We start from the raw sequence: 25,514 nt of genomic DNA, 5'->3' as shown, positions 1-25,514 counted from the left end.
TTTTAACCACTCTTTCTTTAATCTACTTTTATCTTGTGCATGAGAATACGTGAACCTATTAATGCGGATCTACCATCCTTTGAGAATGAGTATGTCTGTCCTTTTCCTAGCTCCATAAATTTAGTTTTTTATGCTGCACCCACTTGTATTTAACACTACCATGCATGATCATTATCATCATGTACAATCCATGCATGCAGTGTTGCCGATGCCATGCATGCTGCATGTCGACCACACTCAACTTTAGCTGATCCATTCAAGTTTCTCATTTATGAAATAACAACTGGTGTTCACTTAATCATTAATTAAGTTTTTGGTATGTGTGGAAAAAGATTGACTTCACGAGTATCACGTCACTAGCCCTATAATTGATCTATGATCAGCCCATATGAACACCATCTGATTGATCACAAAGGCGGTCGAGATAAAAAAATGGTCAGTTTTAGCTAGAAGCTGTTCTTGACGTTGTGAAATGGGAAACGCTTTGAATTATTAATTAACATTGCGTGTTTGATTAATCAAGAGAAAATGCTGCCTCCGAGTAATTAATTGATTGCGTTGCCTTCACATCGGAAACGTATGCATGGAATGAAAGGAAATTTATACATTCTGAACATTGATTTGCAATATTTTGCAGCTTATTCTAATTGATATCAAAGGTGTATTTTGTCTCCTTTTCAATTGCATTTTGTCCACCACGGCAGTGAGCGTGACAAATTACCCGTCATTTGTATTTCCCTAGCAATATAGGTTAGTTGCATGAAATTCATGGCTGCAATTTGCAATACTCATATGAACTAGCTTGCTTTTCTTCTTCAAGTACCATGCCACATTGTCAGGTACATTAAGGGAACGCACGAAAAAGCAGCCTCCACTTGGTTTTCCCTGGAGAACGGAAAAATATAGACCTTTATTAGTCGATTAAGCTGTAATTAGCTTGAGACTGGTAAAACGATAGTTTTACTAATTGTTATAGATAGGCCCCGCTCGAGAAAAACTTTTTTTTTTTTTTTGGATGGATATTCCGAGGGGGGTTGGCAGTCTTTAATTTCTTTTCCAGGTAACAAACGAGAGTACTATATTTGGAATCCAGTGAGGATAATTAATTTTGCCAATGGTCTCTTGAAATTAGGTCTTGCTTCTTGACTTAGCAGAACCTATATAGAGCTGGCTTCCTCTAGATGTATTTGATTGACGGCGAAAATGCTGGCTCCAGTTCAAAGACCCAGTAGCCTCATAGTCCAATCTTGACAGATTAATTAGATTCAGAGTCCTTAGTGGGGACCGAGCGGAATTGATTTGCCAGCAATAGACCCACCATGGTCCGACGCTAATTGACTACCATTTCTCCTTCTTGACCGCCAAAATCAGATACACTAATCTTGACAAGTAAACATTGGAGGCGTATGACTGACTATAGGAGAACCTTTCCATCTGAGCCCTAAGATAACCTATAACTTATATTTTTTACCTTCCGTTGACCAATTATCATATGCAATTAACGATAACCTCAAATGACCTTGAATGAATCCACCTTTACAGAGGAAATAAAATAGGAAGAGATAAGAGGTTAAAAGCATTCGGCTAGCTATATAGATATATTATTATTCTGAAAGCTGCTATTGCACTCCATCGCAAGTGATAATTTCCTCCTTTTTCTTCAGCTTATTATCAAATACTCGAGCATCGAGGTTCTTGGATAGAATAATAACATTCAAACACGGCTTACATGGGGTTGTGAAGAGGTAGGACTTAGGAGACTATTCACCATTCGGGCCAACAAAAAGGAAGCCCAACTTAAAATGGACACAGTCCTTCCTCACACAATGGCGGGCGGCGTTCTGATCAGGGCACCTCGTGGGCTGCTGGACCATTCAATTTAGACTTGTCGTCTACTCTTTCCCTAGAAGCTTTCTGGCTTCTGCACTGTCGACATTCGAGAGTTTCCGCTTTCCGAATACCATCCCGGGCTAGGCCGGCTTACCCGTATGTTTATAATTTTACACCAACAGAAGGCCCGGATAAAAATCACATTATAATGACAAACAGGATAATCAGATCCTCTGCAAAATCATGTCTGAAATTGGAACGCTCAAAGGTTTCATGGAACACCTTGAAACATACGGCCTAGGTCACTGTTTCGTTTTTATCATATTATTCCTCTCTTTTTGTGCACCGTAAAATTCCGCACTGACTTTGCACGATCGAAGTTACATTTGAAACAAAGAATGAAGGCTGTCTAATGTGAAATTTTCTTTGCAGTGTCAAAAGCATATAAAAGAGAAAAAAAGAAACTCAGCCACCTATGAGGGAGAAGCGAAGCTGACACGGAACCCTGACTTGCCACAGTCCTCACCAAATTTCTTCAAGATGTAGCAATAATTCAACTGGCAACAAAATCAAGCTCATTAGAAACGAAATTCCTAGCCAAGGTCTTGTAGAAAAAAAAAATTAAAACAGGAGATAACAACACAATTTTCATGCTATGCTGTATGAAACTCGTGCAATAGTACACCATGTTATTTGATGAGATAGCTTTCACGTTTTCCTGACAATTAAATTTTTTGATGTTGAACCACCCACTGTTTCAATAGGATTGCGCTCTACAACTACAATTATACAGCCCATAAAACTTCGATTTCTTAGTTACATAATGGGGGGCAAAAAAAGATTACTGACCTCCATTCGGAAGAGATTTGTAGGAATAACAACTCCAACTCCAACAGAGCTACGAAATGATTCTGTGAACTTCCGTAAAGAAAAATTCCGGTATGCATTTTCAGTTAGTTTTTCGACATTCCCAGCAGATACAAAAAAGTGTCCATGGATTCCTTTTGCACTTAACCACTTTGATGGAAAATCAAAAGAAAAATCTGCAAACACAGCAAGAGCAAGATCTCCTCCAAGATGATCCCTTCCAGAATCAGTGTTCTCATTGGCTGGGTTACTTCGAAATTGCCTTCGAGGCTCAGTAGGGCCCAGACCTCTTGTCCTAAACCCCCATAATGATGTCGGGCCACCCAAAGTGCAAACTGGAGATAAGTTGCCACCAAGGAAGAATCTTTCTGGCAGTGGTGAAGGCATGCTTGAAAATCCAGATCCCCATGGAAAAACAACACCAGCAGATATCCCCAAGTTCAGTGCAGAACGGTAAAATCCAAGAGGTATAGCACAACGAAGATCGAGCTCCTGTTTTAAGTAAGAACAGAATGGAAAGTCCACGAGAGAATTAAAAATGTAAGCAATGGAGTTGGTACAAAAAAAAGGCATCTCATATTTAATCAGGTATCCAATAGATCAACATGGTCAACGCAGTAGGCATAAAATTGACCAGTTTGTTTTAAAAAAGAGCCTGTAGAAAATACAGCCGCGCACGCGCATGTAACCACGCTTCCAGTATGATATATTAATGAGAAATAGCTTGTTGTCCAAAAATACAGCTCAATAAACACGAGACACAAAATATTTTCAAGTAACATACAATAACAAATAATCTTTGCTCCATCAACTAGTCAACCAACATAGGTTGAGGAGCAAAGCCTTGTGCATGAATTTGAAATGATGAAAACTACAAGTTAGCTTTCAAGTTTTGTTGGCTTCTCCTGGAAAATGCAAAGCCAGCCCCAACAAAAGCTCAAAGAACACCTCATAAACATAGCTTGCATTAAATTACAACAGATGGCCATCATTTTCAATGCCAAAATCATGAATGAGAAAGTTTCAGAAATGCAGGGAGAAAAGTTTATAAAGTTGTGAGTTATTGTTAACAAATAAGAAAATTACAAGCTGTCCATAACTGTGAGGAATAATAAGCGGCCAACAGAGCTTTTCCAGTAAATAAAAGGCTGGCATGTGAGAAAAACAAGTGTACATTTCAGTATGATCTAATCCCACAGAATTGAGATTCAAAACACCATATAGACATTTATTTTCTATTTGGTAAAAGAAAACTGTCTGTAAAAACAGATGACACATGGATAGATGGAGAGGCATAAGCAATGAAGGCAGTCAGAGCAATCCTGTATACGGCCAAAAAGTAGCAGCAAAGTGAGGAAACAATAATGCTTGAAAGAACTGAATAGAAGAGCTACAAGGAAAACCAGAAGATCAAACATGAAATGAGTATCTAACCTGGCGCAAAAATCGTAAGCTACGACTATCAGGGGCAAGGCCACCAATTTGGGTACTAGAAACAAAAGCAAATCCATGTGTTGGCCTCAGAGGTGAATTTCTCCTGTCAATCTTAAATGTGTACTTCAAAGATGAAAGTAAACCATGACCAAGCTGCCTCCTTATTGAACTCGAAGCCATTCGTGATGGATCTGTCAAGGTACGCCATGCAAGATTGTACACCAAGTCATGGTTCCGGGTTGAGAATAATCCAAGAGAGAGCCCCAGTGATCGCTCTTTGAAAGAGGAAAACTTAAGGCAGTCTTGAGATTGCAGGAATAATCGTGCTGTTACCGGGGTCACAAGTCCTTTGAATCTTGGCAAAAACACGCCAGCACTTACCTCTGCCTTGCGGTCACAATCATATGCCAGAGCACCATCCCAAAGATCCCCATAACCAAATATGTTTTTGTACTTTAGTGTACCCTCCAACGATGATGATGACGCCTACAAAACCAACTTAAAATTTCAGAAACCCCTTAGTTTCTGTTGAATCTTGAGAAATTGAATTATAGTGTAAAAATGTGAATCAAACTCAGCGTGTCAGAACAGATTTTATAATTATGCAAACGCGGAATATTTGAGCTGTCTAAATGCCCCAATGAATTAGAACGTTAAACATGTGTATCATCAACCACCTTACTCTAAACATACCTGATTCCATGCTCATAATCACTAATATGGTTGTAGAACGACACAAACTAGTTAGTCCGTTAAAATTCTCTCTCCATTTCCACTATTTTTCAGCAACCAAACATGGCACTGAATCACAATTCCAAAAAATAGAAACAAAATTCACAAGTGCTGTTTTGTTAGTGCCTAGATGGTAGATAATGCGCATCACAGCATCAAATTAAACAAGCAAACTCTATAAATGCAATTCCACTCTTCAACTGTTCCCATTTTCCCGCTAAACACGAGCACCTCATTATTCAGTCATCAAATGCTCACTGAATCAACAAGCTCTAAATATCCCACATTTCTATCAAATTCACTCGCAGTCACTAAAGCAAAGCCACAAGAAATTGCAAGAAACAGATTACAGCACTATTCAATAACCCAAACACCGCCAATTCCAACTAGAAAAAAAATAATCAAAATTTATACCTCGCCTTTGTTGAAAACACCAATTTCACCCAAGAGAGGGCTCCTGGTTTCTACAACGTCGACAATCACATTAGCAGTGCCAGGCAACTCCGGTGGGCCCGAATCAAGCGTGATCTTGACCGAATCAAAAATCTCAAGCGCTTGTAACCTAAAATTCACTTCACTCGAAGCCGCAAACAGCTCTTGAATAGTAGACGCATCTTTAAGCGACGCCGTTAGTGCTTCAATCAAATAGTCTTTAGTTTTCGTGTTCCCTTTGATTACCACATCGTGGACACGAATTGGGACCGATTCGTGTTGTATCCGGCTAAAGAAATTCTGAAAACTGTTTCGGAGCTTTGCCTTTTGGGATTCGAGGTCTTTGTCCTCTTCCTCGTCCTCGTCCTCGGCCTCGTCCTCGATGTCGTCGTTTTGTTCGCCTTCTTCTTCTTCTTCTTCGTCATTGTTATGGTTTCGTACGACCGGGTCGGACAAGTCGTCTTCGGGTTTTGCCATAGTGAGGGAGTTGAGTGAGGCGAGGTGGGAGAGGGGGCGATGTTTTAGGTGTAAAGGAGTGACGGTGCCTTGGACGACTAGTAGTGTGTGTGTGCCTGGTTGGCGCGTCACTCCATTTTTACTTTACTGCGTTTATTTACTTTTTACTTTTGCCGTTTATTGTGTTGAGCATTGTAATTTTTCTTGGCCCGAGATTGTAGTGTTCTACAACTTTTATATGCACCCTTCTCTTCGACTTCTTCTCTTTTGCTCTCTCTTACAGATTTAAAAACCACTCTTCTCAATCGTTGCTTCCTCTCTCAGCTTCACCACTCCAGATCTAAAAACCACTGTTTTTGCCTCCCTCTTGAATTCAACATCAAACCCATGATTTCAACATCGTTAGCTAATGCTGATGTAGGAGGAGCCTTTTTATTATAAGGTCAATTGGTTCATACATTGAGTTTTTTGTTGTTGAATGTGGGGGTGAATTGGCTTATCAGACAAAATATTGATTCAATATTGCGAGTGCTGTTGTAGGAGGAGCCTTTTTTTAGCATCGCAAGTTTTTGTCTTTGGAGTCTAGTAATGATGTTGAGAAAACCCTTTATTCCTTTTGTGAGAATTTTTGTGAGAAGGTAACATTGGCGAGATGTGATCACATAATCAGCTTTAGGTGATTTTTATGCAAAAAGCTGTTGTTTTTTTATTTTGCATAAAGAATATTTATGTGGATGTCGATTTGAAAGATAACATGGAACTCGATGATTTATAGGTTTGCCTAAAATGAAAGAGGTGGAGAAGTTCTTCAATTATTTGATGAGATGATTGAAGAAGAGTTAAGCCTGATTATATTTGTTTTGTTGGGTTTCTTTTTGCTTGTAGTCATGCTGCTTTGGTTGATAAAGGGCTGAAATATTTTGCCGCAATGAATGAGGTGTATGACATTAAACCAGGAATGGAGCTCTGCCATTGCATGATGTATCTTTTAGGCCATGCTGGTTTGCTAGAAGAAGCAGAAATATTGATAGAGAATGCAGATTGCAGAGATGACCCATCTCTCGGGACGGTTCTTCTTAGTGCTTGTACAGCAAGTCCACAATCTGCTATTGCAGAGCGCATTGCAAAGAAAGCTTTGCAATTAAAGCTATGTCTATTTAGCTAATGTCTATGGAGTAGTTGGCCGATGAGATAATCCAGTTAAAATTCAGAATTTAATGACGAAAAGAGGTGTTGGCAGTCGAGACTTAACAGTAATATTTGTTAATATCTAGATGGCAGTCTCAAGTGAAAAGAATCTTCTGTGAAAATCATCTAAGCAATTTTCAAGGCTGAAGAAAAGCTTCAAGTTCTCAAGATATCCAGAATCACAGAAGACATACAAGTTCAAAATTCACGAGTGACGAAAACTGAAGCAGACTACGGACACCAGTTTTTCAGCAACAGCTATCCTTGACCATCAAATTTGGAAGGCTTCCAGTCATTTGGCATATGAGAAGATTTTCTCTCCTGTCAATGTCTTGGTTAAAATGAGAACTCGGAATGTTGTCTACACAGAATCTCCTGCAATGACATGGGAAGACACCAAGATTTTGTTCATGGGAACTTCTCAACCTTAACGAAAACTTCCTGTGTTTAATTCCTGGGAGTCATTATGACAACAAATTCGGATAAATTCCCTCTTTTTTTTTGTCTTCGAGAGATACAATCAAATAAAAAAAAAAGGTGTGCGATCTTTGCACTTAATTGAATAGATCTTTCAAACTTCATTCAATCTTGATGAATAGGAATGCATCTTTAGGAACTGATGAAGCTTGTTAGCCCATTAGTATTTTGGAGATTTTGTTTACTTTCTGTTGCACATAATTTCTAATAATAACAAATTCTCATGTTGCTTGTTCAACTTTCTGAATGTTTTGGAGTTTATGCATTTCAGTTTTCGAGGCTCAAATTATATATGGCTGAGTAAGACTATGGGCTTAAACAAAATTACTTTATTTTCATCCTTTCTTCTGTTTGTCCTTTGAAAATCTCTGCGGCAAAGTTCAAACAAGACCTAGCAAATAAAAGCAGCCGTTGGCAAAGACCTTTATCATTGATGACCAGAATTTACTGCCGCCAAAATTTGAAATGTTTGAACTGAATGCCTGGTGACATAAGACAACGCTTGAAAATATAAAAGTAACAAGGTCTGGTTCAACGCCTACGCCTTTGTCCTGCATTTTCATGAATGTTTTCAAAGCTTTATCAATCTCCCTTGATGACCCATAAGCACATATTGCAACATAGTATTGAAAGTGATAATGTCTATTGCCACCCCAGATTTCAAAATTTCTACAAAGACTTTAGCTGCATCCTTAAGACACCCCGCCTTCCTGTACAAATCAATCTAACATATTATTCGTCGGCAAAACCACATTTTCGGCATATCCATCCATCAAAGCCTCAATTCACCCCATCTCTTAGCTTTACTCAATGCTCGAAGCACGATATTATAATGAATCACATTTGAAACATAATCCTTCTACGACTTAAAAAACTCAAAAACCCTAACAACTCTCTTCCAATTCCTCTGTTCTTTGAAACCACAGCCTGTGCTTTAGGACTCAAATTCTCACAAAAGGAATAATTGGTTTTCTCAACATCATTATCAGACTCCAAAGACAAAAAAAAAAAACTTGTGATGTTGAAAAAGGATCCTCCTTCAGTAGTATTTTGGATGTTGAATCAATATTTTCTATAATAACCCAATTCACCCTCACATTTAACAGCAAAAAATTCAATGCATAAATCAATTAACCTTGCATTAAAAAGCTCATCCCACAACAGCACTCGCATTGTTGATATCGTGGGAGAAATCATGGGCTTTGATGTTGAAGTCTAGAGGGAGGCAAAAGCAGCGGTTTTAGGATCTGGAGAGGTGAAGCTGAGAGAGAGGAACAGTACATATACTAAAAGGAAAAGATCTTTTACTGTGAAATGGCACAAATGAAATTTTTTTCAATTTCTTTACCGGTGATAAATATATAATTTTTTATAAAATAAGTTTTTTATATATATTTTTTTATATATATTTTTATCATTTTACAATTAGTTTATTAATTATCTTTATTTTTTTAATATATTTTTTTAATTTATTTATTATTATTTTTTTTCTTATCTTTATTTTTTTAATAGTTTTTTAGTTTTTTCTTTTTTTTTTCTTTTTTTTAAATATTATTTTTTATTTTTTATGCTTTGAATATTTATCACTTTACATTACATGTCTATTGATATTATTTTTTTCTTATTATTATTCTTTTATAACTTATTTTTTATTTTTTTTCTCTACATTCTTTTTAAAAATATTATATAAAAATTAAGAAAATAATGTTTCATTATAGAAATTATAACATTGTTTTTTAATATATATGATTTTTAATATATTTTATTACATGTTAATATTGATTTTTTTTATTCATAATTATATTTTTTACTAACTATTAAAAAACACGTTAATAATATTTATATATGAATTAATCAATTTTAAAAAATTATTTGATTTATAGGTGAATTAAATAGACAAATTAATATTTTTTTATATTTATTGGATAAAATATTCTAAATTTATTTAATTAAATATATGTATAAATTTTTTTAATTTATAAGTAGAATTTTTATTATAAAACAATATATTTAACAAGACTTGCATATTTTTTTTACCAAAATTAATTATCCAGCGGCAAAACACCGTCTGATAACTAGTATAAACCTATAAAGTACATATTTCGATTTTATTATTATACCTCCACATGAAAGATAAAAGCTGGATTATTGGATAATATATTACACGTGTATTCACAAAACACCCGGAAGACCAATCTTGTCAATCCAAGCATCACACACAAGTCAACCCAGATTCTTCCATGGAGGCGCTCATTTCACCCAAATTCAAAAACCATGAGCATCTTCCTCTTCTTCCCTATCCTTGCTTCCTTTACAACTTCTGCTGTCAACAAAACAAATCACCACCATTAATCAACTCTAATTCCAAATCAAACGGGAAAAAATGGAAACAAAAAACTCAACAACCCACAATGATCTCTTCTCTTCTTTAATATCAGACATCAAATCTTACTCAGGCAATGATCCCCTTCTCCCTTGGCTCCGGTACTCCTAATCTCCCTTTCTTTTCCTTGCCTGTTTAAATAATATTGCTTCTGTTAATCAAATTTTTTATCTGTTCTTAAACAGGGGGATTAAGAAAATGAAGGATTGCCTGCCTCCGAATGCACTGAAACAAAAGCTGCCTCGTTTTCTGCAAAAATGCACGCAGAGTTTTGCATCTGATAGGCGTTACAGGAATGACCCGCGCTACCTTCGTGTCTGGTTACAGCTGGTAATTTCAAAACCCGTCTCTCTTTTTTTTTTTTGGGAACTGGGGGTTGTTGGGTTTTAGATTGGATTATCATGTTGATAAATCTGATTTTGATCACGGGCTGTTTAGTTTCTTTTCCAATTTTGTTTTTTCAGCTGTTGTTTGGTTTCTGAGTAAAATGGACCAACAGAAAAGAAAGTGAAATTTAAAATGTCGCTTAAAAAAGGAAAATAAAAGGGTATTGAATGCTAAAAAGATTAGTTGTATTTTATGGTTATTTGTTTATCTTGAATGGGATTGAGTAGATGGATTATGTGAGTGATCCAAGAGCGCTGTTGAGTACCATGGAAATGAATAGCATTGGAACGAAGCGGTCATTATTCTACCAGGCTTACGCTCTTTATCACGAGAAGATGAAGAACTTTGAGGAGGCTGAGAACATGTACCGTTTAGGGGTGCAGAAGTAAGTGTACTGAATTTCAAAAAACATCTCAATATTTGAATGGAAGATGACCTTTGATGTTTATGATCACTGGATATTATCAGTAAATGCTTGCTTACAATACATTGGAACGAGCGTTACATGGCTTTTGTAATGCAACCTTTTGGAAAATTAAGGCCAATAGCAGTTCAGTGACTTCCTAGTTCTGCATATAGATAGTGGGCATGCTTTTTTATTAGCAATATGTTTTTTAGGTTCATTTTACTCTTACTGGCTGGCTTAAGGCTGAGAATTTTGAAAATTATGAGAAAGGAGTGGATCGTTTATATAAATGATAACCTGCTACTATGAGCTTTGATAAAAGCCTCGTTTACTTTTAAATTGGATTTCTTAGCGACATTCACCTTTCATTTGATGCTGCAGGCTTGATTAAGCACTTGCATTGTTCTTATCTAAATGATAACAGAATGTAATTGGTTTACTTACTATTCGCATTCGGTTCACGTGGTTGGCTTCGCTTCTTGGATTCAAAGGGAATGCTAGAAGCTATATGTTGTTTTTTTTTCCCTCCCTGGTCGATTCAAGCTACACGTCACTGTGAACTTGGGTGATAACGAAAACCCCATTCATTATTTGACCATCTACCTCTAACATGCAAAGATAATATATTATGACTGCTAATTTACTAGCTTTATTGCATCACAAAAAGAATATCAACTTGCCAAATAAATCATTTCCTAACATAGTAGCTTCTGTATTTCATTATGTTTCATAACCCTTAGATGGTTTTGGGTGGTATGTGATTTATTTTTTCGAAAAATGAACCTAAGCGATATTCACTATCTAAAATAATTTTTGAACAGCCTTGCCGAGCCTGTTGATGAATTGCAGAAATCATACGAACAATTCCTTCATCGCATGGAGAGACACAAGAAAAAGAACATCAAGGTATGCTCATTTTTATTTTGGATGTTGAGCTTGCCTTCATTATTGGTAAAAGTCTTCTGTTATCTAACTTTTTACAGAGATCTTGCAGCGCCAGATAGGAAGAAGTGGCAAAAGACCTCTATCTTCCAGGAAGTCTGAAGAGAACAATGAGAATGTATACAGCATTGAGGATAGGCCTAAACAGATACCGGACAGGAGTTCTCAGAATGTGAAGCCAATGAAGGAATCTAACCATGTTGGGGTTTCAGGAAATTCACGTGAAGATGGCTTGGGTAGTGATCTGTTCAGGAAGAAGGGACATGTGAAAAAGATTGGACAGAGAGATGTATCCAAGCAGCAAAAGAATATAGGAGAGTCGGATGAAGCCAAGACGCGTCACAGTGATGATACAGTTGTGGTAAAGTTTGTAGACACTGCAATAGTTGGAAAGCAAGAAGCAGAAGATGCCTGCCATCATGGACTGGTGGACCCTACAATAAATATGAAGGAAGCCATGAATGCCATCAATGGCATGTTTCGAGAACCTTTAGAGACCTCTCCAGTAAATAGATCACGCATAAGTCGACCAAAAGAAGAGTGTAGTTTGAACAATGGATTTGATGTATTTATTGATGAAAACTTGGACAGTGGAACTGATTCATCACTTCAAAAAGAAGAAGCGGGTATTTCCCTGATGGTGCATGGTAGAGCTCAAATCCCCCAGACTCACCAAGAACCATTCCAAATATTCATTGATGATGAAGAAAGCAATGAAAATGGCGACAGAACTTATGATAATAAATTGGAGGAGAGTAAGACCCAGAATCTGGCAGACGGTTCTTGCTCATCCATTTTACCTTTAAATGCTTTTGTCTTCCCAAGTCCGAAGGATCTTCCATCTGAAAGCTCTGATTATATGAATTCAGAGAGCTCACCTCGAATAAAACTTAGAGAGGATACAGTTGTTCACAGGTTCGTTGGGTCTACCATCTTAGATGAGCCGGAGGTGGAAAATGTTTGCCACCATGGATTAGTAGACCCTACAATTAACTTGAAGGAGGCTATGGATGATATTAATAACATGTTTGGGAAGCCAATAGATTTTATAAGAACCAAGAGACCAAAGAAGCAAGATAAAGCCCCTGTTAGGAAACAAGATCTTTGTGGGTTTACAATACTTCCTGATGATGATTCAGAGCATCTACAAGGACAGCCACCACCCAGGTCATCCAGAGTAAGCAACAGAGATTTGTTTGAGCCGACAGCGTTTACAAAAGAGGCAATGGATGACATAAATAAAATGTTTGGAAAGCTATTGGACTTTTAGGAACAACTATTATTAGTGGCACGTAAGGTTTCACTTTGTAGCTTATTTATTGTGTTGTGATATACCACAACAATGCCCTTGTGCTTGAATTTGTAAAATTTTGACGATCTTGCTTCATGTTAAGATCTTTAAATGTGATGTAGTGTGTGCCTGCACTATCTTTATTCCAATCTCTGTTGCAGCTCATATTCATCTGTACCGTGCAGTGATCAGTTATACGTGTCCTTATAATGTCTGCAAGTATAGCAAAGGCCCTAGAGAAAGAAATAACTGAACAACGACAGTGAAAGTTAACATGTAACACTTTATGCAAGGGAATTCAATTTATTGAAGAAATAGAACAAATATTGCCACCATTACTGGATGACACAGCTAAAATCAACAGAAGAGGGAACAAAGCAAGCATAAAAACTAAAATGAAGATTGATCGTATTCATCTGCATCGTGCAGTGATCTGTGTCCTTAAAATGTTTGCAAATGCAGCCTAGAGAAAGAAATAACTAAACAACAATGTAATAGCTAACGTGTAACACTTCATGCAGAGGAAATTCAATTCGTTGAAGAAATAGAACAAGTTGCCACCATTCCTGGATGACAGCTAAAACCAATAGAAGAGGGAACGAAACAGAATCAAAACCAAAACGAAGATTGATCACGAACTAAAAGAAAAGTGGCAGGACAGTTATATCAGACATGAGATTCTGGAGTGCACTGAGCTGGACGGAAAGCCAAGGGGCCTGCAGCATAGATCACAACTTCATAGTGAGTTCCTCGCAGCACCTTGTTCTTGAATCTAAGTGGAGCACCATAAAGTCCATAGTTAATATTGGAGAGGAGGCTACAGTTTGGAAGAGGAGATGAAACAAGCTTCGCATGGCAACCATGGAGGGGATGGTCCAAAACAATATTGCTCATCTTGAAGCCATCAAGATTTGCATAGAAGTAACCATACGCATCAGTTTCAAATGCCTTGTAGAAAGTGACTTGTTTATTGGAGTTTTTGCAAATGACACTGACTTTAGCTGAAGGGATTGGCTTAGCCCCTGTCAAAGACCATGATCCAGAATACTTACAACTTTGGCAATAGACCATGCCTTCAACCACCACATCGACCTTCTTCTCTATCGGCTTGGTTGGAGCAGTTTCATTATAGGCAGCTGTTGAAGGGAAGACTAATGGAAGAAGCAAGAGAGAGCAGATGACAATAGTGAGCTGGTTGCTTGCCATATTCTTGTGGTGGTTATTGCAGAGTATTTGAGACTAAGCAGAGAACAAAAGTGTTTTGTAGTTGTGTGAAGGTAGATTTGAAGAGGTCCGTATTTATAAGCTTTGGGAATTTGACGGTCCACGATAATATTTGGTGTTTGAAGGTTTTGATTGACGTGAGGACTCCTAAGCTGCAGCATGTTAGCTACCAACTTCCCTTGAAGCTTATGTTAACGTGAAGGCCACTTTCCTCCTCTTTCATTTACAAAAAAAAATACACCTTATATTTTTTTTCCTGTTCCGTGAGAGAGATTTATGCAATGTCGTCCTTGTGTCTGAAGAGCATGGGGATCTATTTTTTTTACCTCTATTTGCTTAAAAAACAGAATGCAACTATGGTTCGAACCCTAGACTTCTTGTTCGAACACGATGATTCTTGAGGATTCACCGGCCTGTCCATTTTTAACAAGTTCGATGTTCCTTCTATAAAGAGTAAACCTCAAATATATCATAAGTATCGTTGAACTATTTTTTGTATCAATTTACTTTCAAATTATCTTAATTTCTCAATTGAAGATTCTTATTAGAATCGCTTAAAAATGTTATGTTTGTTTATAAAATAATGTGATCGCTTATAGAAAAAGGTGTATAATTTGGATGAAAATATGGTTGAACTATAAACGTGTTGATTAATTTTCTTTTGAAAGTTTAAGATTGAAATCGATACAAAAAATTATTAGTTTTATCATTCTATAAAATATGTTCAAAGGACTGTGGACTGAGGCCTGCTGTTTGTGGTTGTGCTGTAGAACGTGCGGTCCATAAAGATTAATAATATATTTGTAATTCTAGAATAACAAATACATTCTCCTCCATCTAGTTTCTGTTTTATTTTGTTTTATTTTTCATTGTTTTTATCTTTTTAATGCATTTTGGGAAAGCTGAACATGAAAATATATTCTGGTTGTGGTCGCTGATTATAATAGGTCTGAGAGACTTTCATCAACCTCCTTTTCTTCTACAGAGCACTGTTGAAATTAGACAAATAACCTTTTTTGCCCTTGGTTACATGGATGAATTTTCAGCCCTTCCATCTTGTATCCAACCCAGAAAAACAAGAAATCTGTCCACCCCTTTTTGGAAAAGTAACCAGAATCCACTAGGAAGACCGAAAGCCACCATGCTGAGCTTTACCCAGCCAATTTCCAACCAAAAAAAGAAAGAAATGGAACCAAGACAGGAAAAAAAGAAAAGAAAAACAGAGACAGCGAGAGATGGCCACTCCGTTATATACAAGCAACCAGTCTCCCTTGCCTATGGTAGGTACAAGGGCGACAAGCCTACAGGCAACTGGTTTTGTGCCTCAATTACTAAAAACAACGAAAAAATTGGAGCTCATACTTACAGCCTGCTCGTATTTTAGCTAGCTTCCGTGGACAAAATTTCAAGCTCTGCCCACCAAAGAGGAGAAAGTTTTGGGATTGCTGCATCTGGTGTCAGTGCAGTTATCTCTCTTAATCTTGCAGTGACGTTTCTCATTGTCGGTCTTCGTTTTGGATCCCGATGCACACAAGATTGTATTACTTCACCAATTCTCTCCAGCTTCTCCTCGTCGAAGGAGTCCAGAGTTGGATCTATCATTTCCTTAAGGGGCTGGTACCCTCTCAAATAGTCTGATGCCCAGTCTTCGAGTGAGACATTGTCTACTGAATATGGAAGCCTACCAGTAACCATTTCAAATAACAAGACACCAAAATTATAAACATTATTTTCCAGGCAAGCCAACGGCAGATCTGGGAGCTTCTTGCTAGATAGTTCCATCTCAGTTGCAATTATGTTGTTTGAGAAAGTGAAATCTGCGATTTTGGATGCGTAGTCCTCAGTTAGAGAGATGTCTGAAGAGCTCAGGTTGTTGTGAGCTATTGGTGGATTCAGCTGGTGCATATGCTCAAGGCAGTAAGCCATGCCCATTGCGATTCTCAGCCGCATTCCCCAATCCAAGTGCTCCGATTCTTTAACTGCAGGATGAAACTTAATAATGAGATGTAAAATATACAACAAAACTAAACACAAAGGAAATAGAGAGACAGAGAGAGAGCTTTTCTTTTTCTAGGGGCAGAACTCAATATAGATTATAATTTTCAAATGCCTGACCCAGTGGCCAACTCGATCCTAAGTGCCTAAATCTTCCAAAACCTAACAGTGCAGCAAACTCAATCTCTTATTCACCAAGTGTGGAAAACCATGAAAGAGAAAAAGAAATCCCTAAAGTTGCACTCTGTTTAATCAACAATAATTTTCCCTGCTCTCTATCTTCTCAAGATAGGGGGTTAGTGCATAATTTGCATATGAAGATTCGATCCAGGATCATGGAAGATACAACAAAACAAAAGAAAATCAATGCATTATTCATACTAATCAGAATGGGTCAAACTGAAAGTACGATAGTTTTAACAGGAAGATTAACCAGGCAAAAGTTGCAATCATCTTTTGTTTTAAGATATTCTTCATGATTTTTTTGTATTAACTATGCACATTGATTTAGAACGATTAACTGTGTTTTTTAAATTAACGAATCTCAACAACAAATGGAAAGCAGCCAACTGATCTTTATTTTTGGTATGCGGTCTGCTATAAAGATGCCGAACACAAATGTTTTCTCACTCACCGTGTAAATGCTCGAAGAGTGTCCCATTTGGAGCATATTCGAATACCATCATTCTTGTGAAAGGCTCCTCCTCCTCGCAGTACCCGAGAAGGTTAACAAAATTCTTGTGGTTCACTTTTGATAATTTCTCGATCTGAAGCATAAAATGTGAAAAGAATTAGGAAATGCCAGACCACGGCATAAGCATAGGGTTCATTTGGGAAAGTTGTGGCCGTGATTTTTGAAAAGCTATAAATTATAGCTTCTAGTTTTTAAAGTAGTTTTTAAAGTATAAGTACTGCTTGTATTTGTGTTTTTAAAATGTTTTTTTTTAAATAAATTTATTTTATTTTATTTTTTATTATAAATTAATATTTTTTTTAATATTTTTAGATATTTTAATCTGTTAATTTTTAAAATTAATTTTTAAAAATAAAAAAATATTTTTTTAATATATTTTTTAACTAAAATTATTTTAAAAATCAACAACATTTCTGAAAATTAACAGTCACATCGATAATTTCCATACAGGCACATAGTTAAACGGTAGTTACTCGTAAATTACCTTCTGCCTAAACTGAACTTGTAGGGTCCTTGACCAATCCTTGGCAGAAGTTACTGCGACAGAGGCCACAGCTAGCACGGCTATTTCAACTCCACTGGACAAAGTCCCTTTGTATAGTGTGCCAATTGGTGAAGAACCAATTACATTACTAAAATCTTCACAACCTGCTTCAAGCTCAGATCTCTTAAGCTTTGGCACACCTGAAATGAAAATCTGAATTATGTTAGTACAAAGACAAGGTCAAAACATGAACATGGAAGCATGCAACGCTAAAGGGGATGGGGAAAGGAAACAGAGACACAAAAGGATGTGGACCCGCTTTCTCTAGCACATGCAGGTGGTCCAGGGTGCAACATCTATGATAACAATTACAAAAATATCGACAGTAATTATCACAAAGCATCAAAGAATTCACCAAATTAAGTAAACTAAGTCCAATCCGACATCATTATCCAGATTATCCTGTTCAGGTTTTCATATAATATATTAACTGAATAGATGTACTGACAAGAAATTAATTGTTTTCAATTTGGAAATGAAGTCCTAATAAATACCTCTTAATTATTTCACCAAGAAGAAAGACATACCAGTTACAAATGCTTTCTGAAGCTGTCCACTCAATCCTGTGGCCCAAGGATTGACAGAAACCTTATTGATTTTACAAATATATATACTGATGATTGAAACGAGAATAACTAAGGTGCCCCCTACAGCTCCAGCTATGATTGGACCCTGATGTTTTTTTGATGGGGAAGATTCAAATGCTACTCTGGGAACACTTGAGTTAGAAGGAGCTGGTGCTGAAATGGAAGGTGAAGCAGAACCATCTGGAGCAGAGGAAGTTCCAAATGGCTCACTTGGAGTTGGTGCAGGGGAAGTCATTGTAGGAGGAGGAGGAGAAGTTACAGTTGGTGTTGCAGGTTTTGGAGATGGTGGTGTCGAAGGCAAGAGTTTATGGTTGTTTTGCATCTGTCGTCTGTGAACTGCATTTTCTGTATGGGCAGCATTCCTGCCAAACATTGGGGAAAAAAAAAGGTATTATACAATAAGATCATGGAGCAGACATAATATTATGTACAAAGAACATTAAGAAACACAAAATAAATTCAAGAAAAAGTCAAAGGTATGACAAACGAAGGTCCCTTCAATGTCATTGACACTGAAGAAATTTCATCCCATGGTCTATAGAGGAAGCCCATTCATGAACCTCGTTAGGACCGCTATCCTGGGATTTACCCCAGACAACCAGAGCAATATCCCACTAGAGAATATCATCAAGTTGATGACAGTGACATACCATGTGATAGATCTTTTGTTGCAGGATGAACCTTTAACTGCATTAGATAACTGGTTCTTATCCACTTGAAATTCAGAAAGCATATCCAAATGTTGAATTTCAGGCGATAAGCTGCTGAGTTGTTCGTTGTTGTCCAGCAGACTAAAAATAGATAGAAAATAAGTTAATATGCTGTTAGAAGCAGAAGTTAACCTTGGTGATCACAAAAATTGTTTGACACTCACAGGATTGCCAGGGAAAGATTACTGCCAAGATCAAGTGGAAGTGGTCCGCTGAAGTTATTGTACCCAAAATCTAGCACTTCCAACTCTTTCAGCTCTCCAGTTCCTTCAGGAATGATCCCCGTAAATGAGTTGTTGCGTAAAATACTGCAATTAAACATTAAGACAATGAGAACGGTGAACATTTATAACATAAAACAGCAGGGCTCTAAATATCAGTCACCTAATGAATACTCACATAGACTTTATGTGGACAAGGTTTGTGATTTCAGGTGCCAGCATTCCTTCAAGACAAAGATCCTTCAAGTTCCTGCATGTTATATGACAAACTCGTCTTTAGAACAAAAACTTAAAAATAATCTTACAGAGCGTATGACCACATGCAATCAAAGCTCCTCTCCCTTAATAGAGAACTAATAAGAACCGCTCCAAGAGAACATTTGCATGTAAATGCAACAGCAAACAGTTATATTTTCTTCTTGACTGTCGAACAAGAATAAAACAGAAAACTGATCATATTTTGAAATGGATCAGAAATGCTAAATTTCAAGTAAAGAAAGCTATTTATGTTAACCGGTCATTGGTCCTTGTAATTCTTCGAACCTCTACGTCTCCTTAAAACACATCAAACATGATATTTAGCAGCAGCCCAAAGAAAATAAAGAGAATCCCTTGATTTTCTAACAAAGTTTTCAAAAAGATTGCAATAATCCACTTCAAACGAAATAAATCAATACACAACTTCTCAACTTGAACAGATATAAATCATTACACCACCCGTTGAAACTGCTAAACAACCACCACAACAGATTGAGATTGACTTCAGAAATATTGATGCATGTTCCTCATCACTGATTTACTCGATTAATTACATAGCTAATCATAGCAAAGTTGACAATTTACAAATTTTAACATCCAAAATTTTAAGTAACCTTGAAGTCTGAAAAAAAAAAAACTAAATTAGTAAGTCTTGAGTTCCAAATGCTTCCGAATTCCTTGATTTTCCTAAATTTTCTCAGAAACCAACCAGAACATAAAAGAAAAGTCAGAAGCACTAAAAATACTTACAAAACGACAACTTTGCCATCATGAGAGCACTCAACACCAAACCAGGAACAATGATCAATCTCTCCAAAATCCATTTTCCAGCTGTTCAACGCACCGTATGGATCACTCACAATCCTCTCTCTCAACCTCAACAACGCCATACCTGCATCATCCAAACAAACAAACACAACCGCTCTTTATCTCACTTGTTCCAATACTTCCTCCAGAAATTAGCCGAGGACAACACAGGCATAAAACCACTTACTTACCTTCTTCATTAAGTGAAGAGCAGAGAATCAAATTTTGATATAGCAAAAACAGGATTACAACTCCAAGCCGATTGAATTTCCAGTTCTTGATCTCCATGAGAACAGCACCCACACGAGCTGTATTGATTAATTGTTAAGACTAATGAAGAAATAAGAAATAAAACATTCAAAAACTGTCCTCTCTCTCGCGTGCGTTCTTAGACCCATTGAAGCCGCTTTTGATTTTGAGAACGCGTGCTGCTGCTTCTCTCTCTCCCTCTTTAAAATTTCTGGTATTGGACTTGTTTTTTACTGCTGTAAAATGTCAAAAGGACTTGCTGTTAATTTTGGAGCCCTTCAGGTCCCGCAAAGACTTGCTTCTTACTAATTACTGTAACCTTGTTTGGTGTTGTGCTTGCTCCGAATTCTAATAAACTTTGATTTATTTTTATTTTAAATTATTTTTTTATAATTTTTTAAATATATTTTTAAATTAAAAACATTTTAAAAAACAACCTCAACAATACTTCTAAATAAAAAAAATTAAAAATATATAAACTGAAAGACGCAGTCATTTTCCTTATTAATTGTTCTATATGTCATCATGGGACCACTTGACATTTAGCAGTGTTTATTGAAATATTATACGATGATTTATTTATTTAGTTTTAGAAAGTGGAATATTACAAATTAATATAATGATAAGTTTCAAGTTGATGGAAGGAATAATAGTAAATGGGTGTAGTTGGAGATGATGGATTATGAATGGGTTTGGTGGGAGCTTTGGTTGCTTCCTTGATGTTTCTATTCAAGACGAGCTTGAGATTATCTCAAGGCAAAATGCTACCATATTAAAGTAGTAGCATTTCAAAGTCTCTCTCTCTCTCTCTCTCTCTCTCTCTCTCTCCCCTTCGATTTCAATTGATTTACGTGAGTTATGTTTGACATTGCTATGAATTCATGCTTTTAAAAATAAAAAAATATATATTATTTTAATATATTTTTAAATAAAAATCAATTTCTATTAACCTCTAGAACATGCCTCATCGAGAAGAAGTCACTTACTACGTACGAAATTAGCACCTTGAATGGGACCATTTTCTTCGAATTGCTCTGTAAGCACTCTCGGAAAGAATATTAAGAAATTTAGATGAAAATGCTTTTATGAGCAACTCAATCAGTTGCAGTGTAATTTTCCAGAGTTCGGTCCCTCCAAAGACCTCTTTAAATTGCTTTAACGTAACTCTTCCCTTCAGACTTTGCTCGTGATAATAGAACATCCCGGCCCACCTTCTGCGTACAGTTAATTTAATCTTCCGAACATGAAAAGGGGTGGTGTATATTTTAATTTAATCTTCCGAACAGGCAGTTTCTTCCCTACATGGCTACATGGGCCGTTCTACAATGTCGGCAAGATAATAATAATAATAATAATAATACCATTAAATAAATATAACATCCCCATGCAATCTTGATATAAATTCATGCATGCATGATTTGCTCCATGATTTCAAAAGAAATGGGCTGAACCCTGTATATTTTCCATGGCACCACATGGTGCTCACATGGCATTATCGTTGCCTTCTAGGGTTTTAATTGAGTGTAACTGACTCCATCCAGTCTCCCTCTGGAGTTTTCCGATTTGCAGTAATCCTGATTGCATCGTTGATTAATTGTTCTCCCTTGCAGAAGCCTAGTTAGACTTTGGACACTTTTAATATAATTCATCAATATCAGATCAGAGGAAAATGCCAGCCGGTTTGAAAACTTTTTTGCTTGTGTAAGCAAAGTTGAAACCCGGGAAGCAAGCTGCCAGCAAATTAACTACCAAACAAAACATGGTGGACCTCGTCGTTTTTATATATTTATAATTGCAAATGTCAGCTGCGAACTTGGATATGTTCTCTAAATTTCAGGTTTTATTTAGTGATAAGCTACGACTACCGAACCTTTGCACCATATGAAGCCCGAAATAATAATGATTCCATTTACACTAATACAGGTTCCTCAGCTTAGGTGGCCGAAAAAATTTAAGGAGAAGAATGAGTTTTAGCTTAGAAATAGGATTGAAATCGTGTTTTTTAAAAAATTTAAATTATTTTTTATTTTAAATTAATTTATTTTTATATTATTTTGATATATTAATGTAAAGATAATTTTTTAAAAAATAAAACACAACTATAAGATTATAAAAATAATGAACCAATGTGGGTCTTACCATTTCTGCTTATATACAAGCGACATGATTTTTTTTTGCTTCTGTTCTAGATTTTGTTTTCTAATTGCTGGCAGTTTGCCCTTTCACATGGTAGGATCGATTCATGATGTTATCATCTTCTTCTTGCTCGGAGCATCATGCATGCATGTGATCCATGTCCCACTTCATTGTTTTGATGTTAATATCCAGGCGTACACCACTACTGTACGCCACTTCCAATCTCTCATGCTTGTGTTTGGACAACTTTATTAAATAAATTGACAGGTTTTGAAATGAAAGGGAAGTGCTAGCTCGGACATTGAAACTGAAATGATGTTTGTGTAAGGAGAAAGGATCCAATGTGGTCCGTTTCTTTAACCAAAGCCCACGTCAGAGTCTATTTATTTCAACCAGCTTTATCCAAATTACGAACGAGATAAACAGCGATAGTCTTTGACCTGAAATAACGATCGGATTCGGGTCGGTTTTAAAATTTTAGAATCAGGTGCACCGCGGACAAAAAAGAAAAACATCCAGCCGCTAGTTCTTTCTGTGTTGACAGCCCCTGCGTCTCCATCTCTTGCTTATCTCGTGCAAATCCTTGATCAATCCGCGAATTTCTCTCTTAATAGCAAGGAATCAAGATAAGTGTTTGTCATGGATTATCCAAATTCCCCTTGGAATTAGTTTAATCAATCCAAACTCTTCTTGCCCAAAAAAAAAAAACTTTCCCTCATTCGCAGTCTCCACGCCTCAAAAGACCATGTTTTTCAATTCACAAATCTTTTCGAAAAAAATCTTTTTATCCAAATGTTTCTCTGCTAGATGCCAGCCATGTTTCACTAGTTAAAAGTAAAAACCTCCTGAAGTAAAGTTCGTGCTAAAACACTTGCCGTTTATGGTTGTAGTTTAGCCTCTTGTATAGTTGGAACTTTCCAAGGCTTTTGCGTGTCAAATCAACGCCTACACATCTTATTCTTGCAAACATATCTCATTTTCATCTGGGTTTCGTATGTTTTTTTTTTGTTTTTGTTACCTCTCTGTATCTCTTACTTGTTTTTTTTTTAGTTTAACGTGGATGTCCGGATTAACTTGCGCGTACCTCGACTAATTTCACGGGCCCTGAAGTTAACGACCATATAAGCCTCCAGTGACCATCATATAAACAACCACAAGACTTGAACCTGAGACCACAGAGGGAGCAAATCTCTTGGTACCAAACTCTTACCACTGGACCACCACCTAGATAATTTTTCTTACTTATTTTAATTAGAGGTGTATAAAATAATACAATACCGGATTCATGAATTATTTTGTGTTACAGTATCAAGTAATTCGATTAGAAATATGCCAGTATAATAAACGATCACGAACAAAACAGAAAATAAGAGAATGAAAATGAGTGTAATTTCAATTTGAGACCGAGAATGTTTTTCAGCATATATCCCATTCCCAAACAAATTCGGGTTTTATCCAGAACCTGAAAAAATCCTGGGTACAAAACCCGAATACTTATTCGGATTGATTTCGACTGCCTTGACTCGAATTGTTCAAACCCAAAACTAATATTGGAATGATCACTCATACTCCCACGTCATGATTGCTATATCGAGGTGTCGGCGGGGGACCTCACCAAACCTTTTCTAATGTAAAAAAAAAAAAATGTTCAGTGTAATATTATTAAAGAAGCAAAAAAATATATATAAAAATCAGGTTATTAATTTGACTGATTTATCTAATTCGGTTAATTTAATAATATATAAAAAAACAACAATAACAAATAAATAAATAAAAAAGTCAAAGTAAATCTGGGTTAACTTGTCAATTTCGTGACCCGACATATAAAATCGAGATAACCTCGCAGAAAAAAAATAATGAGGCATAATCTCTAACGAGCCAATATTGAAAGATGAAAATGAAAAAAATCAATTATACAAAAATAATCTAAAAAAATATAATTCAACTCGGATTTGTATTTCAAATATGGTACTAGAACCCTAAGGTCATGATTAATCTATAGAAGTCAAACCTGAAAAAAAAATTAAACTAAATTCTCGATCAATAAAATATGAGGGATGAAATTAAAAAAAAAGTTTCAATATAAAAAAAAGGATTTAAAACAAAACCAAGAGAATAAGGATAAAATTTTATATAAAAAAATAAAATCAAATATCCAGTGATAAAATTGAAAAATAAACTCATCTAAGAAAAAGATTCAAAACAAAATAAAATAAATAGCAATTAAGAGAATGAAGACTAAATCTAACAGATTTAAAAATAGAAGAAGGATTAAATTGAAAAAAATATAATTTTATAAATTATTTGAAATATATTAATTAAAAAAACATGGACCAAATCTAAAGGAAAAACAAATTGAAAGACTATTTTGAACTTTTAGAGCGTTAGCACATAAAAATTAAAGAGGAGCTAAAAAAAATAAGAAAAAAGGTCATCGGCATCTAACCGGAGATCCAGGCCACATGGGTCATTTCAGGATGGAGAAGGAGGCCATCGAGACAATCTAAACATTGTCACGAAAGTTAGTGTTAGGCCACCAAAATACACCACATGCATCATCCGAAAAGAGCAAGGACATCGCACACAATAACTCATAAGTTGTTCGCACCGAATAATTTTTTTAAACTAATATTTTATATTTATTAAAAAATTAAATTATCCCTCGTGAACTTGATAATTGCAGAAATCTAAAATGAAAAATATAAAAATGCCTTAAAATATCAATTTAAGAAATTTTATTTTAAAAAGAAATATAATTGTTAATTTTACTTCTCTTAAAAAAAAGTCAAAAAAGCTCAAGGACCCGAGTTAAATAAATTTTATTTTTAATGATAATTTAGATATTTCAATGTTCTTTTAAAAACTTAAAAAACTAAGTTAAACACCTTTAATATCATAATAATTAATGGGCCCCAATAAAAAGATTCTTTTACCTAATAGCAAGTTCATTGTTTTCATTGAAGGAGCTATGCACAATGAATTCTCCATTTCCATCAATATTTTTTTTTAAAATCCAACATGAAATTAAACAAAGACTCCTTAAATTATTGGAGAAAGAGATCCTTAAATAAACAAATAATCTACCACTGTAGAAGGAGGTCTCTAAGCCACTACTTGAGAGTGGCTTACCAGTTACTAGGTATACCCTTTGTACTCTTTTCCTACAACTCTCCCTTCTTCTTTCTCATTATCTATATTCTTACTAGAAAAATACTTGCTCGTTGGACGCTAACCTCTAATCAGGCTTTTCTCGTATTTGCAAAC

General features: G+C 36.0%; 4 protein-coding genes across 4 annotated transcripts; 1 reads left to right on the top strand and 3 right to left on the bottom strand.

The window, feature by feature from the left end:
- Positions 1 to 2,020: 2,020 nt before the first annotated feature.
- LOC7474418 (uncharacterized) lies at positions 2,021 to 5,844 on the bottom strand. The gene is made up of 4 exons (XM_002315109.4): positions 5,278 to 5,844; positions 4,132 to 4,617; positions 2,680 to 3,189; positions 2,021 to 2,387 (listed from the first exon to the last, which is right to left on the bottom strand). Exons 1-4 carry the CDS (start codon positions 5,770 to 5,772, stop codon positions 2,304 to 2,306), a joined length of 1,575 nt encoding a protein of 524 aa, XP_002315145.1. The 5' UTR covers positions 5,773 to 5,844; the 3' UTR covers positions 2,021 to 2,303.
- A 3,738-nt stretch (positions 5,845 to 9,582) lies between these two features.
- Positions 9,583 to 12,974, top strand: LOC7490314 (uncharacterized). The gene is made up of 5 exons (XM_024610567.2): positions 9,583 to 9,900; positions 9,985 to 10,129; positions 10,414 to 10,571; positions 11,414 to 11,498; positions 11,587 to 12,974. Exons 1-5 carry the CDS (start codon positions 9,800 to 9,802, stop codon positions 12,802 to 12,804), a joined length of 1,707 nt encoding a protein of 568 aa, XP_024466335.1. The 5' UTR covers positions 9,583 to 9,799; the 3' UTR covers positions 12,805 to 12,974.
- Positions 12,975 to 13,317: 343 nt separating this feature from the next.
- LOC7481329 (non-classical arabinogalactan protein 30) lies at positions 13,318 to 14,267 on the bottom strand. The gene has a single exon (XM_002315108.4). The coding sequence runs from the start codon at positions 14,029 to 14,031 to the stop codon at positions 13,492 to 13,494; it is 540 nt and encodes a 179-aa protein (XP_002315144.1). The 5' UTR covers positions 14,032 to 14,267; the 3' UTR covers positions 13,318 to 13,491.
- Positions 14,268 to 15,007: 740 nt separating this feature from the next.
- LOC7474417 (inactive receptor-like serine/threonine-protein kinase At2g40270) lies at positions 15,008 to 20,305 on the bottom strand. Its single transcript, XM_002315107.4, has 9 exons — positions 20,057 to 20,305; positions 19,809 to 19,950; positions 18,979 to 19,050; positions 18,744 to 18,887; positions 18,520 to 18,660; positions 17,810 to 18,231; positions 17,223 to 17,422; positions 16,679 to 16,811; positions 15,008 to 16,028 (listed from the first exon to the last, which is right to left on the bottom strand). The coding sequence occupies exons 1-9, from the start codon at positions 20,151 to 20,153 to the stop codon at positions 15,430 to 15,432; spliced, it is 1,950 nt and encodes a 649-aa protein (XP_002315143.2). The 5' UTR covers positions 20,154 to 20,305; the 3' UTR covers positions 15,008 to 15,429.
- Positions 20,306 to 25,514: the final 5,209 nt, after the last annotated feature.

Source organism: Populus trichocarpa, chromosome 10, assembly GCF_000002775.5.
Source record: "Populus trichocarpa isolate Nisqually-1 chromosome 10, P.trichocarpa_v4.1, whole genome shotgun sequence".
In the NCBI taxonomy this organism is placed as follows: Eukaryota; Viridiplantae; Streptophyta; class Magnoliopsida; order Malpighiales; family Salicaceae; genus Populus; species Populus trichocarpa.
The sequence above is the reverse complement of the archived record's forward strand: the minus strand, read 5'-3'. Positions and strand labels throughout refer to the sequence as shown.

Excerpts from the sequence above, each read along its gene's own strand:
- LOC7474418 (XM_002315109.4), bottom strand. The coding sequence starts at position 5,772 with ATGGCAAAACCCGAAGACGACTTGTCCGACCCGGTCGTACGAAACCAT. Across the intron at positions 3,190-4,131 it reads GCTTACGATTTTTGCGCCAG|GAGCTCGATCTTCGTTGTGC; the intron begins GTTAGATACTCA and ends TACTTAAAACAG. Across the intron at positions 2,388-2,679 it reads CAAATCTCTTCCGAATGGAG|TTGAATTATTGCTACATCTT; the intron begins GTCAGTAATCTT and ends TTTTGTTGCCAG.
- LOC7490314 (XM_024610567.2), top strand. The coding sequence starts at position 9,800 with ATGGAAACAAAAAACTCAACAACCCACAATGATCTCTTCTCTTCTTTA. Across the intron at positions 9,901-9,984 it reads CCCCTTCTCCCTTGGCTCCG|GGGGATTAAGAAAATGAAGG; the intron begins GTACTCCTAATC and ends GTTCTTAAACAG. Across the intron at positions 10,130-10,413 it reads TTCGTGTCTGGTTACAGCTG|ATGGATTATGTGAGTGATCC; the intron begins GTAATTTCAAAA and ends GGGATTGAGTAG.
- LOC7481329 (XM_002315108.4), bottom strand. The coding sequence starts at position 14,031 with ATGGCAAGCAACCAGCTCACTATTGTCATCTGCTCTCTCTTGCTTCTT.
- LOC7474417 (XM_002315107.4), bottom strand. The coding sequence starts at position 20,153 with ATGGAGATCAAGAACTGGAAATTCAATCGGCTTGGAGTTGTAATCCTG. Across the intron at positions 18,232-18,519 it reads AACAAAAGATCTATCACATG|GAATGCTGCCCATACAGAAA; the intron begins GTATGTCACTGT and ends AATGTTTGGCAG. Across the intron at positions 16,812-17,222 it reads AAGTTCAGTTTAGGCAGAAG|ATCGAGAAATTATCAAAAGT; the intron begins GTAATTTACGAG and ends TTTATGCTTCAG.